Consider the following 20,643-nt stretch of genomic DNA (forward strand, 5'->3'; position numbering starts at 1 on the left):
TATCTTATCTCACCTTTACATCATATTTCTTCTTAAAGGGAAAGCAATTCCTAAACTTTTCTTCAAGGTCTCCCTCACCTCTTTAGTATGACAGTGCGATTGTCCTGTTAAGAGAGATAATGAACTGCAACTTCATTAACATCTACAAAGACAAACTTACTCATTAAAAATGAGAAGGGCATGATATAATTTTGTTAAGATAGCATAAATCCATAGCTAAATTTGAAGTAAAGATGCTGTAGGTATTTTCACATCAGATTTAGATTCATCTATTTTTTTTTTTTTTTGTCGTGTATGTGTATGTTTGTGTGGGGTTTTTTGTTTCGTTTTGCTTTATATTTTAGAATTCTCAAGGAGCATCTTGGGGAACAGGAAGTTTCCATCTCATTAATTGTGGATTCTGTACAAGAAGGTGACTTGGGAAATTACTCTTGTTATGTTGAAAATGGAAATGGACGTCGGCATGCCAGCATTCTCCTTCACAAACGGGGTGAGTATAACCTTCTAAGCTTGAGTGGTCAACTGAACCTATAATGAGAGGGAAATAAGTGGGAACCAGAAAAAAAATTGTTTTTCTACATAAATTTATTCTAAATAAAATAATCACATTAACATTCGGTTTATCAAGGCAGTTGACACAGTAGATGGGAGACTAGCTCAGACTCTAGAGTCAAATTTGGATTTATTGCTTTGCTTTAATACCAACTGTATAACCTTGGGCATGGTATCTAACTTCCCTGTGCTTCAGTTTCCTGATATGTGTCAACTCTTCAGTGTGTTTTAAGGATGAAGAAGACAAGAAGTAGAGTTAGGCATAAAGCATATACAGAGGAAGTATTTAGTTAAATATGACTTATTAGTGTTAGAAAGAAGCAAATCAATGAAAAATAACTGAAGCAGTTTTTTAATATATTTTATTGATTTTTTACAGAGAGGAAGTGAGAGGGAGAGTTAGAAACATAGATGAGAAACATCAATCAGCTGCCTCCTACACACCCCCTACTGGGGATGTGCCCGCAACCAAGGTACATGCCCTTGACTGGAATCGAACCTGGGACCCTTGACTCCGCAGGCCGACGCTCTATCCACTGAGCCAAACCGGTTAGGGCTGAAGTAGTTTTAAATCCAAGATTGTGTTCCTTATTAGAGGGTTATTCCTTTAGTGTAAAAATATGTCCAATGGATTCCCCATTGTATTACTTATTGATATTTTTTCTGCCTTGGATGACTTTTACATGTGCAATATCATCCCATGATTAATAACAATTCATTCATTGTGCATTAATGAATTATTATTCAACTATAATTTATTAACAATGATCAAGTAAGATAGGTTGTGGATGATTGCAACATCTGCCTCACTAAATCTGGTCCCACAACAGCCCTAATGCCTTATGTACAAGGTTAAAATATTATATATAAATATAATATGAATTGTTTGAAATTAGTAATAATTATAAAAACAAATAAATTGTTTGAAATTAGTAATAATTATAAAATTTGATCCATTTTAATTGGTGAAATTTTTCATATACAAGAGAAAAGTATTTTTCCATATTATACTAAGTGAAAACTCTCTAGTTTTTGCAACAACTACTCTTGGTGTTCTCTTACTCAGCAAATTCACAATGATTTTAAATTCAAAGTATATGTTTAATCCTAGACTCTTTGAGGTTTGAAAACAAAAAGAACATTAAAGACTATATTCCCCACTTTATTGGGCAATAGAATCCCTTTGAATAATGTTACTTAGAACTATTAAAACAGACACCTCTGTTGTCAAGGTGACCGCAATATTAAAATACTCTACTTTGGAAGAATGTGAGTAAAGGAAAGGTAAACAACAGTTAGAAATATGATTGTTTCTTTCTCCAGCCAACATATATATTCAGTCAATGGAGGAATTTAGAGTAGTAATATATTATATATGTAAAAGATTAGAAATTGCTTTTCAGGGCTGGAAACAACTTAAATGTTATGTAATTGAACTACTCCACAACATCTTCCCAAATTATCTAATAGCTTATACTGGATCATATTCCTTCTCAAGGAAGCCAATTCTATCTTTGGAAAGCCTAACTATTAGAAAAGCGTCCCTATTTCACTGTCTGCCCCTTGACTGCAGTTCTAGACTTTTAATCTATCTTTCCCAAAACAACCCTTTAAAAGTTTGATGACAGTCACCATGATCCTACTGGGTCTTTACTTCCCTAGATTCAACTTTTTTAGTCTTATTCACTCTTCCTTTGTGTGCATAAATTACTTTCACTATCCTGACCATTCTCTTCAATAAACTCTAATCAAAGAGTCTAAATTATTCCCCAATAAGGGAAGTAGTAGAGAGAATATGTAAGGCATAAATAAAAATCTGTTAACTTGGACAACATATATTTTATTTTGGGACAAGGTAGGAGTGACAGTTAAGTATTATAATAAGGAGAGAGGAAGAAAAATGAAATGTATCTAAGGAGGATACAACTATTAAAGTTCTGTTCTTATAAGAGGCACACAGCCAGGAAAGGTTGAACACCCAAGGCTATTTTTAGCATGTGTCACCTAAGGTTAAGTTGCCCATAGCTAGAAAAACTTCCAGTACCACAAAAATAAATGGTTGAAGAGTCAAGGAAACCGAAAAAAACTTTCACAATAATGTCTGACTATCTAAAGATAAGGAGGAAAATTGTGGCCAATGTTAGAGCACCTTTCAATAGCTATATCTTCCACAGTGGTTTACAAATTTCTATTTATACCAACAGCATTTTATTCTTAGTAAAATAAAAGCATTAAGAAACCAAAAAAAGAATCCTCCAAGGTCATATATTCTAAAGGTCCATCTTAAAGTTAGTGAGTGCCTTCTTTTTTTAAAAAAAATTATTTTATTGATTTCAGAGAGAGAAAGAAAGAAATAGAAACATGAGTGATGGGAAAGAATCATCAATGAGCTGCCTCCTGCACACGCCCTACTGGGAATCAAGCCCACAACCGGGCACTGAGCCACACGGGCCCTCGCTATTCCTTCATTCTAAGGGAGCTACAACAAATAAGTCATCAATTCACAAAGGCAACAACACATCCAATGTCCTGTCCTTGAGAGATTTATAATTGTGTGAAATTGTTATCAGGGAAATGCGTGGATGGTCTTCCAGTATTGCTGGTGGGAGTGGGGTTCATGGTGTACTACTGGGATAAGCATTTCCGGAGGCCCCCATGGGAGGGTGGAATGTGGTAGAATGCTTCATTTTTATGGAATTACATCCCTCAGATGGCAAAGTCCCATTTTCCTTAATCCAGTCCTGGAAGAGGTACAGCTGGGGATTAAGCAGAGGTAGAAGCAAAGCCAGTGTCCAGAGTGTCCGTTCCATGGTAGATCTGGGTCTGGTTTAGCATTAGGCTAGTTACAGTCTATCAGTCCATTGTATGTGGGGTCCACATGGCCATGGGCCATATGGGAGAATTTAGGGGAGCTAGGAAAGCACACCTCCTGCAACAAGAGTCACAAGAGTCCCGAGAGAGCAAGATAGAGAACTCCTTTGTTTAGGAGCTTAAGTATCTGAAATCTTCCCACTTGCAATTGGCCAAGCCTACTCCTGCCAGTGACCGGATCCAAGGTGTAACTGACAGATAAGGACCTTCCCTATTTCACCCAGACTTTGCTGGGCATGTGTCTAAACTGCAGCTTCCTGGAGAAGCTGCACAAATGTCATGTCTATAAAATTTGGCCTTCCCTTTGCTCCTTTCCTCTTATTAATAACCAGGTTTATTGCAATGGTATCAGAATGATCTATCCCAACTATTTGTGGAAGAAAAAGAGATGACGTTGGTTAACATATGGCATTACTGCAAGTTCACCAGCTCTGCAAGTTTCCAAAGGTTCGGGCACACACAGAGCATGTAAGCTAATAGTTTGGGTTTTTGATCACAGTGTCCCTGAAAGAGTCAAATTGCTGTCTTGCTAGCAATTAGGTCAATTATCAGATGAGTTGCTATATTACTCACAAGACTAAAGCTGAGAGAAGGAACTGGAAGCTGTCACTATTAATCATATTTTACTGCCATTGATTCATAAATCCCTTAACTTATCATGCAGGCCTTCAAAGTCTTTCTTTTTAAAACCTCCCTAGAGAAGTATGTTAAAGCATTTGAAGAGCTCAGATTTTTTTCAAACCACAAATTATCAGTTCTGACAAGTGAACTTGCCAGGACACATCTTTGCCAAAATTACCTAAGCATTTTTTCTTCCACTGTTACTTTTTCTTCAATATTGTTGATCTAATAAAAGTGACATTGGAGCCTTCCAATGGGTGGTATGAGTTTTTGGAGATTTTATTCACATGTATGAAATGAGTCTTCCTAAATGCAAAGAGGATACAGCAATAAATAATTCAGCTAGAACTGAGCTGGGCTAGATTCTGGACCAACCTTTTATCTAGAGAGAAAAAAAAAAAGCATAGTTCCACAAAAACTGGCTGAAAATTTACCAGAGAATTAGACCATTGAAAACCTTTCTTGAGAATATTCCAAGTTGTTTATTCCTGCAGAGATGATAGGCATTTGGACAGTTAGGATTATGGCAAACCTTCAATATAAACATATTTCACATACTATACAGAGAACTAGATGCAGTGAAAGAGAGACAGAGAATTTTTTAAATTGTATTGATATTAAGCATTCCTAAGGGCCATTGGGCCATATTAGTCTTTTTTTGTCCTGCCCCTTATTCCTCACTCTAGTCCCTGGCCTGACAAGCTTGAAAATTAGACCCTGGCTTTACAAAGAACCAAAGCACAGTTGATACATTCACTACTGTGTCAGTTCTTGCCTCATTATTGTTCATACATGACTGAGTTCCATATATGAATCTCTGAATATTTTACCCAGATGCGCTTGCTTTGGTTTCTAATTGCGGGGGTCTAACTTGACTTGCATCAAATACTGACCTTCAGTTTTCCTCCAAAACCCTGAGCTTTCCAGTTCCCTCCATTTTTACAATTTCCATTTCCCTGACGCAAACAATTCTCCAGATGGAAACTGTTGGGATTCAGAGTAGGCCAACTCAAAATATCCCATAATGACATATTGATTACTTTGAATTTAAGTCACTTAGGAAACTTCCAATGCAAGAACACTCTGACCTCTCTCTTTCTCTGCCCCCTCTTAAAGCAGAAGATGAATCTCCCAGGTGAATAATGCCCACCCTGCATCTGAAGGCTAAGAGAGACACCCTTATCATTAGAGTTTAGGAATCCAGAACAAAAAGCTCACATAAACAAACCTTGGTGCCTCTTCATTAATTTATTGCCCAAGCTCAAACCTTGCTTAGATTTCTTACTAATGAATACTAACATTTTTTGTCCTGTCAATTCCTCAGAAGTTTATTATTTCTTAGTCTAAAAAATATAAAAAGGTTCCCACTTCAATCATTTCTCTAAGCATTATTATGTTATCTTGAGTATCATTTATGATTTCCCATGCACACACATTAAATTGGCTTTTCTCCTCTTAATCTGGTCTTGTGTCAACTTTATTATTAATCTATCCATAAGAATTCAAGAAGGGCAGAAGGTAAATTTCACCCTTCCTAACAATACCCAGTAGGACTGGCTCTGGCTCAGGCCTGACTGTTCTTACACTCATCAGCCAGTCATAAATTTCTTCTTCATTCTCTGTGGTTTTGATCCATACTCTAACTGTGGCTGACCTCAAAGTGTGGACATCATTATTATCTGGAGCAAAGCTGTTTAATGGTTTAAGAGTATGAACTCTGGAGCAAGGTTATCTATTTAAATCCCAACTAGCTGTGCTATCTTAGACAAATTACTTAATTTCTGAGAGCCTCAAATTTCTCTTCTATAAAATGGTGATGATGATGATAATAATAATGACTTCCATAAAGAGAAGCTCTGAAGATTAAATAAACTCATATATGTCAATACAAATCACTATAGCTGACACATGTTTATCACCCAATAAATATTAGCAGGTAATACATGATTTCTCTGCTCCAACTACATGATATTCTGGGCAATTTAGGTTGCAGCAATAATGTGTTTCATTAAAAAAGTCCTCAAATCTAATTTATCTTTCATTAAAATGGTCAGCTTTACTTCCAGCAATTGTATTCAATTTGATTCTATATTTCACCTTTTAGTAGATTTACTTTAGTTTGAGTGTACTGTCCTAAAGGAGATCTTCACTCATTTATTCATGCAGTTAATGATAATTATAAGAGCCTACTATGTGTCTGGCCCTGATAATATCAAATGAATGGGAAATAAGAACCAATATACTTTGGAATGCTATCATCTACTTTTTAAATTGCATTGATATTAAGCATTCCTAATATTGTGCTTGTAGGGAATGTTTGACTTTGAAACTGTCAAATTAAGGGGATGCTTATTATCAATCCTATTCTGAATAGTTATGTTTAAATACATTGATTACAATAATATGGCAGTTCATTCATCATGAAGTAGTTTGGGAATTAGCAAATTACCTATCTAAGAGACTATTACTAGTTAATAATGATAAACATTTAGATTTTCTCTATTCCCCCTCAAACTCATTTTAATTCTTGCACACAATAGTCTCTCCCCCTCCAAAGAAAGTAATCAATAGGAATTAGAGTTGTTCAATAAACTCCCTAGTCCTCAGAATATCTTTAGTAATGTAATTAACATGCACATTATTTAGGATGAATTGTTTTAAAGCTGGATGAATTTAGACCAGGTGGACTCCTTATCCCTTCTTCTAATGAATCTTTTTTGTAATATGTACCTCTATCCTTGTTAGTATTTACCTAGTGCATTTATTTACTGAGAGATACAGTAAGACCAAAGAACTATTTAAACCTCTCTCAGGACTCATCTTTGACATATTTAATCACTGGTTTTAGAAAATGGGAAAGCCAAACTTTCCTAGATATCAAAACTTTCTCATCATCTATATGGTGGCATCTCCCTAGAAAGACAATGACCCATTAAAAACGGAAGAGGCATCCAGGAAATACTCACTCAGTCATTGCTGTGGGGGAGAAAAAATAATTTTCCCTTTACCCTTCTAGGTTCTTGGCTGAGATACCCCCTGTAATAAGAAACCAGATTAACAGGGAAAAAAGATACAGAATTTCAATAGCGTGTAAACCTCCTGTATACAGGGGGGATACTCAGGAAAACTGAGTAACTTCTCCGAATGGCCCCAGCCACCACCTTAAATACCCTCAAGCTAAAAGCCAAATATGATGTTGGGTTGGGAGGCGCATTATAGGAGATTACCAGGAAAAGCACAGTAAACAAAGAGGGTAACTTTGTTATGTAAACATAAGTTAATGCCTTCTCCAGTGATAAGCATTTCTAGAAATTTAAAGTCATTTTTCTCTTTCTGATACAGAGAGGGAGGAACCCTTACAAATGAAAGTTTTTTTTATAAATGTAAATGTCTCTTACAAAAGAGTAATTTCTTGATTTTCAGAGTTTTTCCTGTGTCTGCTGTTTCTTAAAAATAATCAGCCTAAAATAATCCTTATGCCAAAAAGGCATATTTTTGGATGGTATATTCTGCTCCCCTTATAGCTTATGCAGTGACAAAATATTAAGGAACTTGAGTTATGTTGCTGCAGCATCTGCAAATCAGAGCCATCAGGTTTACCAAATTATCTCCTTGGATGAGATCAGACATTTTGCATTCAAAATTTTCTTCTATTCTATAGCAGTTTTCTTACTTTTCTGTTCTCCAATTGTATAAGACATCTAAACAGCTGACCCAAACTTTTGTTCTTGTTAACTAAATGCCAAAAAAAAAAAAAATACCCAAGAAGAACACCTGGAGGCTATTATGAATCCAGGAGCACATACTGTCCACTACTAGTGATTTCATACATTTCAGTTTCTTGATATGGGTATTCCAACATGGTTATTTGATTGCCACCAACATTACCAGCATGGAAACTAAACTTTTCAGCTATTTCCTTAGACATGCAGCATATGATTTAAGTGAGCTTAACTCCAACTTATTTTTTACCTCTACACTGGGACATCTTTTCAAAAGTCTGTTGATTGTAGTTTTTTTCTGATCAGCTACAGCATGGAGATTTATTATGTAGCATAGTTTTGCATTTTAGTAATTTTGGTCATTCAATTTTATTGAGTGTGGACTAGAATATCCAAGCAGCATCTTTGTTAGGAAAAAAGAACCACTGGTCGCTGATAATTAGCTTATTTCTCAATTAATAATTAACCACTGGTCACTGATAATTAGCTTATTTCTCAATTAATAATTAACGGGGATGATCCTGGACAAAACCAAGATTGGGAGTCAAGAATGATAAGCCCTTCAGTTTTTACCATTCTTGGTGAACTAATCCAGTGGGCCAAAGCTCTTAGTATTTAATTATACATGGGCATAGCCATTGGAAGTTCTTTATTTGCTCTATTGTATTTTTCACTTGTTTTCTCAACTAAATGTAAATTCTTGATAAAGATCTTTCACTGGTACTTCTTGTTATATGTTTTATTATACATAACCCACTGCGATGAGTGGGATGATTAAGTGTATACTGAGTAAAATGAACTTTGCAGCAGGATTTCTCAATCTTGTCACTATTGAGGTTTTTGGCCAGGTGATTATTTGTTGTGGGGTGATTCAATGTGTTGTCCTACACATTGTAGAATGTTTAGCAGCATTCCTTGCCTCTGCCCATTAGATGCCAAAATTATCTTTCCCAGTTGTGACAAATATTATCTTAAAGATTGCTAAATGTCCCCAGGAAACAACATTGTCACCAGTTGAGAACCAGTGACTGATAGTATGGATATCAGAAGGATGAGTATTTTAATCTTGAAAACCCTCCAAGATTATATCAGATGTAATTGGAAGTTCAAGAGAATGGGTGCTTGTTATGCCATGGGAAATGATGAATAGGTTCCTTGTGTTTCCACTCTTGGAGAGTCAACTAGAAGTCACTAGAGCAATGCTTCACAATCTTTTTGTTGTTGTTACTGCAATCTTTTCAGTACACACAAATCACCTAGGGAGTTTGTTAAAAAGGGATTCAAATTCAATAGTCTGGGTGAGCCTCAAGACTTTAATTTCAAACAAGTTCCTTATTTATGCTGACAGTGTTGGTCCGTGGACCACAATTGGCATATCAAGGTCTTTGCCTGGACAATAGATCCTCTAATAAACTTGGCAGTATCTAATAGGTAAAGAGCAACTAGCTCTCTTGAGTTCACTGTTTCCATGACAGAGAAATGAAGGAGGGAGGAGTAAAGCCAGTCACTGGGACTAATTCCAACTAATTGCCTCATTCTTCTTACATGGTCAACACTTTTGAACCTATTTGAACATTGCCCTCATACTCTTAATGAGGTTACTTGTCTCATGTATTCAAAGAAATTGTGCTTTATAGAACACATTTGCTACTCAGAGAGATGTCTGAGGGGGCACTCTCTTTAAGTATTAAATAATTAACCTTTTAAATGAAGAGAGCTCTCATTGTTGGACATAGTTCTTATATAATTCTCTTTAAAAAAAAAAAGGAAATCTGCCTGACCAGTGTGGCCCAGTGGTTGAGCATCAACCTATGAACCAGGAAGTCACGGTTCAATTCCTGGCCAGGGCACGTGCCTGGGTTGCAGACTCGATCCCCCAGTAGGGGACATGCAGGAGGCAACCCATCAATGATCCTCTCTCATTATTGATGTTTCTATCTCTCCCTCTCCTTCTGTGAAATCAATACAAATATATTTTTAAAAAATAAAAAAGGAAATCCACTTAGAAATGTCTCAACAACATATATTTGGACATATATTTCAGCCTATGTGAATAGCAATTACCAAGGAGGAACAAGATATATGATGGGCAGTAAATACTGCTAATTTCCTGTTTTGAATATTTATATTCAGCTAAATTTCAATTATGCATAGTAAGGAAGAACTGGCATAGTATGAGAAAAGCACTGCCATATATTATTAATCAACAATATGACAGCAAGAAGGCAAAGAAAAAATAACACACTAATACCAACTGTATAAATAGTTACTATGTGTTCAAAAGTTCAATTCATTTTTATTTTTTTAAGTATAGTTGGCATACAATCTTATATTGGTTATATTAGTTTCAGGTGTGCTATATAGTGATTCAACATTTTGTTAACACAAAAAAAAACATTCAAACCTGTAAAGAATTTTTGGGAGTTTATTTGAGCCAAATTGTAGACAATTGCTAGGAAGCAGAATCTCAATGTATTGAGATAGTGCTCCTGAGAATGGTAGTTTTGCCCCTTGTTTTATACATTACCATCAAAGGAGGAGATGTGAGTTACATGAAATCCATTGGTGATAGATTAGAGAGGAGGGAGAAAGCAAAGTGGGAAAACCGCTGGGTTTGGATAAAAAGTGAAATGTTAGACACATGCTTCTTTTACATAAGTGGGTAAGCATAGTTAGCAGTAAACAATTAACTTGATAACAACAACAATGAGGGAATCTGTGGTCTTAACCAGGGTGCCAGGTCTGTGCCCTGAAGGGTCCAGAAAAAGGGAAGTTACAAGTTGCCCTGACGTTTCACAGGTAAGTTATCTAAGATGCAAAAAGACAATAGGTTCAGTAAAGATCAAAGTTGATCTTTGTCAGGGAAGATACTGGCCTAGGACATGACTACCCACTGGAAACTGCTTTTTAATTAAAGATTTTAATTTAAGACCATCCTTTGTGGTTACTGTACATCTCTTGAGTTTGCAAGGCCGCCACACAGGCCTTTCCTGAGTTAGTCAGGTTAGCATGTGGCCCCTTTTCGTCCACAATTTTTATACACAGTGTGATCTCCCTACTGATTCTATTAATTATCTGTGATCATGTAAACTTATCATAATATTATTAACTATATTTGCATTCCCCTTTTCAACTATCCTCCACCTCTCATCTGTCTAGCATCTAATAACAGAAGTTATAAAACACAAGTAAACCTAAGGTGAGGATAGAGGGAATCCACTGGAACTCACATCTTTGTGTGTTAGAAAATGACAGACAGGCAGTTTAAAAAATAATAATTCAGTTTAAGGTATTTGCAAGAAGCCCACCAATATCATCTAGCACACATTTCCATATATGTGATCAGAGTTCACAGACAGGATAGTATATTCATGGCCAAACACATCACTTATTATTCCTTCTCAGAACTGCCTTCATTCTAGGTCAAAACAACTTATTGACTGATGATGTTTCATAAGCTGCTCAAAATCTCAATCCACTGCAGGCTGCTTAGTGATGATTCATATAATGTTGTTGTATAAAAAGCAACAAATCATTCCCATTCACCAAATATACTTTTGAGTGCCAGCTATGGGCAAAGCACTGGGTTGGGTGTCCTTAGTAGTTGAGTCACTACTGCCTGAGGCATGTCTACCACCATCCTGGGGCATTAAAGTAACATTATTTGGAAAAGAGAGATAGCTGTGCATTTTTATGGTTGTGAATTCCTGCAGTCAGTTGAGAAATGGCACAACTGGGTCATGAAATGCAAGGTATAAGTTTTAATAAGAAGTTTCTGTATATCGAACTTTGACTATCAGATCAGTAAGTGAGAAATTACACATGACACATAAAAACTGCTAACTACTCTCAGGTCATACGGTAAGGAAGAAATGTGTTGATTTCCAATAAATTACTATGGTAACTTGTATTAGATGTTATTGTTGAGAATTGCATTTGCCATCTGTAAGAAATATTTTAGCTATTTGTCTCTATTTTTAGGGCACATATACTATTTTCAGCATGTGTTCTATGAAGGATGATAAATCTGTAGGTTGATTTCTCTAAATTAAAAGTAGACATTTAAATGTTATTAAAGTTGATTTTATTTCTAGTTCACAAAATATCCAGTGGTATGTTTAAGAAAGCACACAAGGTAGTTTTTAAAGCCACCCAAGAATTATTTTACCATGAATTCAAATTTGATATGAATGAGAATTGAGTGAAAGAAACTGAACTGTGAAGAAAAATAAAACCAGTTAGTTACATGAAAGTGTTTTATTTTTTACTATTCACCTGTTTGTGACCTAAGGAAGTCTCTCCATGCCACTGTCCTTCATTTTTATCATTTGTAAACTAATTGCCCTTAAGTTCCAGAGCAGAAATCCTATAAGAACATATTAAACCCTGGGTGACTGATGTTACATACTAGAGGCCTGGTGCATGAAATTCATGCATGTGGGAAGAGGTCCCCTCAGCCCAGCCTACACCCTCTTCAACCGGGATATCCTTAGGGGATGGAGCCTAAACCGGCAGTCACTCATCCCTTTCACAATCCTGGACCACTGGCTCTTAATCGCCCCTAACTGCCCCCCCTGCCAGCCTGATCACCCCTCACTGCCTCTGCATGCTGGCCTAATTGCCTCTAACTGCCCCCCCTGCTGGCCTGGTCACCTCCAACTGTCCCCTTCCTGCTGGCATGGTCGCTCCTAACTGCCCCCTCCCCTCACCAGCCTGGTCACCTCTTACTGCCCCCCCCTACCAGCCTGTTCGTGCAGCCTGTCCACCCCCAACTTCCTCCCCACCGGCCTAGTCGCTCCTCACTGCGCCCCCTGCCAGCCTAATTGCCCCTAACTGCCCCCCTGCTGGCCTGGTCGTCCCCAACTCCACTCTCCTGTTGACCTGGTCACCCCTAACTGCCCCCCTGCCGGCCTGGTCGCCTCTTATCGCCCCCCCTGCCAGCCTGGTCGCCCCCAACTGATCACCCTGCTAGCCTGGTCGCCCCACGCAGCCTGCTTGTTCAGTCATTTGGTCGTCCCTCACTAACCCCCCCTGCCAGCCTGGTCGCCCCATGCAGCCTGCTCTTTAGTCGTTTGGTCATCCCCCTTGCCAGCCTGGTTGTAGGCAGCCATCTTGTGAGGGTGCGAGCATCAATTTGCATATTACCTCTTTATTATATAGGATTAGCCCATTTCTCAGAGTTTACAGATTCTAGAGTTTTGTGTCATTGTACCTCATTTTGCAAATCTTGAAAGTGAAATAAAGCAGTTGCTCTTTCTAGGGATTTTCTTATAGTTATGTTTGTAAAATTGCCTGGGATCTTTAGATGAGAAGTTCTTATAACTGCACAATAGAAATTACAATCCTTTGCCCTAGCCGGTTTGGCTCAGTGGATAGAGCGTCAGCCTGTGGACTGAAAGGTCCCAGGTTCGATTCTGGTCAAGGGCATGTATCTTGGTTGCGGGCACATCCCAGTGGGAGGTGTGCAGGAAGCAGCTGATCGATGTTTCTCTCTCATCAATGTTTCTGACTCTCTATCCCTCTCCCTTCCTCCCTGTAAAAAATCAATAAAATATATTTAAAGAAAAGAAATTAAAATTCTTTAAGATATGCGAATGAAGTTAAAAATACTGACTGGTCAGTGGGGGAAAAAAGAGACCTATGTACTACTATTTGTAATACCTTATACAATAAAATTTTTTTTAAAAAAGTACTGACTGGTAATGCTTGTCAAATTCATGGAAACTAAAATGGAAGAGGCCATTATCAAAGCTTAAAAAAATGGCACACATAAATTGCCTGACTTAAATCAGTTTGGAATTCTAATATGTAATGTAAATTGAGTATGATTTGAACACTCATTGTTGCTATCCCACAGTTTCAAGGTAATGAATCACAACTGCTTGGGTGCACTTTTAATTTTCCCCAAACAAGTGTGTGTATATTGTATAAATATCTCAATATTGAAAATAGCTTAAAGGAATATATTAAAGATACCAAAATTGCATGCCATATTGGCTGTCTTCGTAAGTAGACTGCTGTCACTGGCAACTCAGTAGTCACATAAAAATTGATATTATTAAAATGTATTTTCAACTGTTGAGTGCTCACATACCAGTTTAGTTTCCTCATCTGTAAAACACAATTTAACTAAATGAAATTTGAAATCCATCCACATTTTCTCTAAAACAGGATTATGTTTTAACCTACTTTTTCAGTGAATTCTTGTAAACTGTTTTCAATATGATTATTTATATGGAGAAAAGTAACATAGTGGTATTAAATAATTCCTGCTGGACTTACCTTGCTGACCCAGGCATCTATAAATGATAGTTGGATAAATAGATAAGCGAATGAAAATTAATTTGGCTAAAGAGTTTACCATGACTCTTAGCAGAAACACAGATTGTAAACCACCTTGAGCAATTCTATTCCAAACTGCCCCGAGTAAAAGGCAAAATATAAGCTATTTTGTAGTATTAGTATTTAAAGATATACATCACTTCCCTCAGTTAAGGTTAATATATTCAAGAGCTGTATGAAATTTTAAGTAATAATAGTGGTTATGTCTCAGAGCAGTTTGATTCCATGTGATTTTTAATTTATTCTTCATATTCTTATATGATTTTTTAAATTCTTTACAATAAGCATATTTTGTAGAGTCAGGAAAAAAGGTGAGAAAAAATAATTCTATTTTTGTTCAGCCACTGAATTTTTTTTAAAATACTTACAGGAAACCTATTATTATTCTGTTTGCAATAAAATCAAGTTATTTGCACATTTTAAAAGTATATTAAAAGCTATTTGCTTGGGGAGAACCCAAGATGGCGGCGTAGGTAAACACCTAAACGGCGGCTGTGCACAACAATTTCAAAAACTACAACTAAAAGACAAAACCTCTATCACCCAGAGCCATGGGAGGGCTGGCTGAATGGAAGCCCCACAACTAGATGGAAAGAGAGAGGAGCATTCAGGACACAAACGCTGAAAAACTGAGGTACCGGGCCACGCACGCGATACGGGCTGGTGGCGGATCTTTCTTCATCCCGAAGGGCGTTGCTTTCTTCATCCCGAAGGGGAAACAAGCGGGACCCAAACTCCTACAGGGAGAAGCATCCTCGATGCTTCTCTGTCTCTGGACTGTTTGCCATCGGGTCAGAAAGTGAGGGTGGCTTGCTTGCAGAACTGTGCGGAGGAATAATTGTTGGCTGCACTGGGGCACAAGACGTGGGGCTGCGCTTGGAGATGCGGGAAGGCTGGCTCCCAGCCATTGCTGTTTGCCATGCCTTAGCCTAGTGACGCCCTAAGACCCCACCCTGCACAACCTACAAACTCACCCAAGCTCTAAGCAGTGGCTTTTGCATATGAATGGATCGCTGCTTAACCTAGCAACCAGTTCAGACAGCTCCAAAATCTCCAAATCCCAAGCAGGGAGGAGAGGACTGGAATTCTCCTATAGCTCCTGCAGAGTGGCCTCAGACAGTAGCTGACCTGCACCCCATTGGAGATCCAGAAGCCAGTGAACCTAGAGGTCAGTGTGAGACACAGACTTCAACTCCTCACATCCATAAGTGACACATTCAGGAGGTGGACTCAGAGAGCACCAAAGCCCCACTGAAACAAGTCCTGCACCAGAAGCGTGTCTCCAGCGCAGCAGTTATAAACACAGCAGGTCCCCACAGCCAATTGGCCTGGAGGACAATTCCACCCAGTGTACCAACAGCAATCAAGGCTTAACTACACCATGACTTTGCACTCAGCTCATAAAGGGGTGCACCAAGACCGTCCACCTCAGGTGATTGGGGAGGCTGAGCTACTGGCCCTATAGGTCACCTACAACACAAAGCTGCTCCATCAACACAGGGAGGCAGCCAAAATGCGGAGGCACAGAAACATGTCACGAATGAAAGAAATGGAGGAAAGTAAACTATGGGATGATATAGAGTTCAAAACCACATTTATAAGATTACTCAAGAATCTTCTAAAAACTGTGGATAAACTTGATGAGGACTTCAAGGACCTCATTGAGAATGTCAAAAAATGGAAAAGGACCAGTCAGAAATTACGCATACACTGTCTGAAATAAAGAATATACAGAAACTCAACTGTAGATCATCGTACCCCAAGAATCAAACCAAAGATCTGAAATATGAGGAAACAAAAAACACCCAACCAAAAAGTAAAAAAGATCCAAAAATATGAAGATGATGTAAGGAGCCTCTGGGACAACTTTAAGCGTACCAACATCCGAATTTTTGGGGTGCCAGAAGAAGAGAGAGAGCAGAATATTAAAAACCTATTAGAAGAAATAATGACAGAAAACTTTCCCCACCTGGTGAAAGAAATATACTTACAGGTTCAGAAAGCGCACAGAACCCCAAACAAGAGGAATCCAAAGAGGACCACACCAAGACACATCATAATCAAAATGCCAAGGGCAAAAGACAAAGAGAGAATCTTAAAAGCAGCAAGAGAAAAACAGTTAGTTACCTACAAGGGAGTACCCATACGACTGTCAGCTGATTTCTCAACAGAAACTATGCAGGCCAGAAGGGAGTGGCAAGAAATATTCAAAGTGATGAATGGCAAGAACCTACAACCAAGATTACTCTACCCAGCAAAGCTATCATTCAGAATTGAGGGTCAGATAAAGAGCTTCACAGATAAGAAAAAGCTAAAGGAGTTCATCACCACCAAACCAGGATTACATGAAATGCTGAAGGGTATTCTTTAAGAAGAGGAAGAAGAAGAAAAAGGTAAAGATAAAAATTATGAACAACAAAAAGACATAAAATACATATCTACCAACGAGTGAATCTAAAAAGCAAGTGAATAAAAAGTCTGAAGAACAGAATGGACTGGTGAATATAATGGAATCAGGGACATAGAAAGGGAATGGACTGACAATTCTCAGGAAGAAGGGGGTCTGAAGGGTGTGAGAAAAGATTGGACAAAGGTCTTATACCTATGGATAAAGACAGTGATGGGGGTGAAGGCATGGGTGGGGTGGGGAATCAGGTGGAGGGGAAGTATGGGGGGGAAAGACGAACTCTTGTAATAATCTGAACAATAAAGATTTATAAAAAAATAAAAATAAAAGCTATTTGCTTGGATATACAATCTTGTTCCTGTGTTATGTCTATCTATATTAGAAAATATTGCATTTAAGGGGATACCTTTACTTCTACATTATTTTCTCAAGCCACTGCTAATTTTCATCCATCAAAAATCAGTACACAGAGTGAGATAATAAGATAATGCCTTATTCTTTGTGAAACAGGGCTCTGTTGTTTCCATTTTGGTAACGACAATTTATTATTAAGGACATACCCTTCATATACGTATCCCAGCTACACAGGCCGCTGAAATGTATGTCACCCACTTTATTCTTAACTTTGTCATTGTTTAAGGAGTCATTTAGTGTTCCATTGGGAGGAATCAGGAAATGGTAGTTTCTGCTAGTGGTAGCTCCCAAAATATGCCTATTTCTTCAGAGTATTAATAGGAGAAAAAAAAACTTCAACAGGTGTTAATAAAGTCTTGTATATCTTTACAAAAATGAGAAAGTGGCAAACTTACCACAATGTTCCTCAGCATTTTTGTTTTCTGAAAACAGAGAGTGATCAAAAAGATTCAAGAGGGATAAGAAATGGATTCTTCTATTACATCCATTGAAGGAAATGAGCCAGCATATGGTTTGATTATTGTTTTTTGTCTTAATAGTCTCTAGCTCTGTAGAATCACTAAGATATTGAATAAAAGTTGTCTCATGAGAGACACAGCTTTTGCCAAAAACATTTTATTCCAATGCTTTCAATACTAAGGAAATGTGTTAAACCCTAATGGAGGGAAATTATAATAATAACATAAAATTCTAGAGTTCAACAAAGCATTTTATTTTGTATATTGCAATGCAATCCGTTTTTATGTGTGTAAAATATTTTATAAATCTATTTTCAACCATGGAATGTACTACAAAACACCTTCCATTTTTTTTTAGAAGTGTTCAATGTTTCTGTAGAAAATATGGCTTCTTCTGTTGGTTATCTAAGCAGTCCAGATGTTCCGGATTCTCTGGCCAATCCAAAGTGTTCCCAATAGAAGACCAGATTGTTCTGTGACATTATATCCTCTGGTAAAGGGTTGCTTTCAGGATAAACACTGCAGCTCTTAACAAAAGGCAATGCCACCTTCACTCTGACAGTTTTCTCTCAAGAGATGTTTTGTAACATTCCATCTGTGCCTGGCTATTTGTATGACATGTCCAGAAGGAAATTCCTAGTGGAGGGAAAGCAAATACTTTTTCTTTAAAGAGATTTTCTTTTAGGCATCAGTGAAGTTTGACACCTTGATATACAATAGCCCTGTCTTCTAAGCTGGTCACCTGAGGCCCATTTTGCTCATCATTATAGCATTCTCTTCCTTCTTTGTCTTCTTTCTCCCCCATCAAACTCAGTTTTATAAGATCAAACAGGAAGGAGGCTTCCTGTGAATACCTTGTATGTTTGTATGTGTGTAAATACATAATTTCTGTGTACATCCACTGCTTTTATAGTCTAAAGGGGAAATGTTTCAGCAATAGAGCTCTGTGTTAGTAATACCAAATTGTACATTTATAAAATATGTCAACTTTCCACTAGAGATAATCATTGTCCTATTTTTCTGACCTGATTTTGGGAACCTGGCTTAACTGATACCATGAATCCTTCAAACAAATACTTATTGACAAGGTACATGCTGGTTGCTTTGAAAAGGAAAAAAAAACAAAAACAGCCTTAGCCATTTTGGCTCAGTGGATAGAGTGTTGGCCCTCAGACTAAAGGGTCCCAGGTTCAATTTTTGGTCAAGGGCATGTACCTCGGTTGCAGGCACATGAGGGAGGCAACATGAGGGAGGCAACCAATTGATGTGTCTAGTTCACATGGATGTTTCTCTCTCTGTCTCTCCCCCTCCCTTCCACTCTCTCTAAAAATCAGTGGAAAAATATCCTTGAATGAGGATTAACCAAAAAAAAAAGGAAAAAAACATAAACAATATCTTCTAGCTAAGAAATCACTACAAGAATTTGCCTACCATCACCCATCACAACATACATTTGCTTTTCCTGTGCTTCACACCAAAGTACTTGCCAAAAACCTTTGCAGCCACTGTGCTACATTGTACCAATGTCTGACCCTATCTCTAAAATCCTCCAACAGAAACAGGAACACGCAGAAACAACACAAAAGTTGCTCACCTATGATTATGATACTTACAGTAAAACATTTCTTACACCCATATAAAAGGCCTAGCAGAGTGACATTTAAGTGCACAATAAATAGTAACTTTTATTATTTTGTTCTAAAACATTGCTTGCATGATTGACTCTACAACTAGACATGGTCTCCTTTAAGGCAAGAAGCATATTTAATTTGTCATTTTATCACTAGAACTCAAAGCACTATACTTGGCACTTATAAAACCAAAAGAAATTGAATGAATGAATGAAAAGAAAAAATGAATAGCATTATCAAAGATATAAAACAATAGATGATTTATTTCTAAATGCCAATAGAATACAAACTTTCCTAGTTCTATAACACTATGTCATTGTATTTATGAATGAAAGACTATTTCTAAGTCAATACTATGAAGTTGACTATTTTTCTATAGAATGAAGTTATATTACCAAATAAATGGACTGCATATTAATAATTATACCTCATTAATTGCTTGAACCTCCTGGTTGCCTGTAAAGAGATATTTTTGAAATTGTAGAAAGGGATTATATAAAAATCTAACTTTTCATTAGAAAAATTGAATTTGTTTTTAATCATCCAATCATTCATTTAGTCAACAAATATTCATTGAGCACCTATTATGTGTCAGGTAGTTTTCAAGGCACTTAGGTCAATAAAAAATGTGAACAAAATAGACCCAAAAATTTTCCTGATAAAATTTATTTTTTAAATATGTGTTTATTGCCCTAGCTGGTTTGGCTCAGTGGTTGAGCATTGACCTGCGAATTGAAGGGTCCTGGATTCAATTCCTGATAAGGTTACATGCCCGAGTTGTGGGATCGATCCCCAGTAGAGGGTGTGCAGGAGGCAGCCGACCTATGATTCTTTTTCATCATTGACGTTTCTGTTGCTCTCTCTCTCTTCCTTCCTCTCTGAAATCAACCCAGGCATGTGCCCTGATCAAGAACCAAACCATGACCTCCTGATTCATAGGTCAGTGCTCAACCACTGAGCCACACCAGCTGGGCTCCCTGATGAAATTTAAATGGCAGTAGGATGATATAGACAATAAACAATAATAAACTTATTAATAAAAATTAAATATGGTATATAGTGATAAATGCTATAGAAAAAATAGAAAAAGAAAAGTGGAAAAAATTACAAGATTAGGACATGTTTTTAGAAGATTAAACTGAAGGCTTTGTACAGATTACTCTAGAATAGCTGTAAATAATAAAATTTTAATTCAAAAGTAATCAACCCAAAATACATTCTAATTACAATAACACTTTCAATAATGTGATCTTACCTTTTGACCTATCTTTTATTTTTTAACTTTTTATTTTGAAAAACAACGTGCAGACATTACAGAAAAACTGCAAAAAAAATAGTATAATAGATTTCCACCTATCCTTTCCAACTAGAACCTCCAATTATTAACATTTTGCCACATTTGCCTTATCTCTCTTCGTCTAAGTAGGTAAGTAAAAAGATAGAACAACACTCTGTATAGTAACACACAATAAATATTATTGATGAACCACATGAGAGTAAATTATAGACATCATGACTAATTTCATCAATGTGAATTTCCTAAAAACAAGGATATTTTCTTACAAACTCAGAGTGTACTTATCAAATTCAGGAAAATTGAAAATAATAGAGTGCTATTATCTAGT

At 37.1% G+C, this 20,643-nt stretch overlaps 1 protein-coding gene across 1 annotated transcript in view; it reads left to right on the forward strand.

The window, feature by feature from the left end:
- IL1RAPL1 (interleukin 1 receptor accessory protein like 1) overlaps positions 1-20,643 on the forward strand; it is a 743,868-nt gene that overhangs the window by 699,233 nt on the left and 23,992 nt on the right. The window contains exon 8 of the mRNA XM_054715117.1: positions 345-490. Coding sequence (XP_054571092.1) covers positions 345-490 — 146 coding nt within the window. The remainder of the gene's footprint in view (positions 1-344; positions 491-20,643) is intronic.

The sequence above is a fragment of the Eptesicus fuscus genome, chromosome 1 (assembly GCF_027574615.1).
Source record: "Eptesicus fuscus isolate TK198812 chromosome 1, DD_ASM_mEF_20220401, whole genome shotgun sequence".
In the NCBI taxonomy this organism is placed as follows: Eukaryota; Metazoa; Chordata; class Mammalia; order Chiroptera; family Vespertilionidae; genus Eptesicus; species Eptesicus fuscus.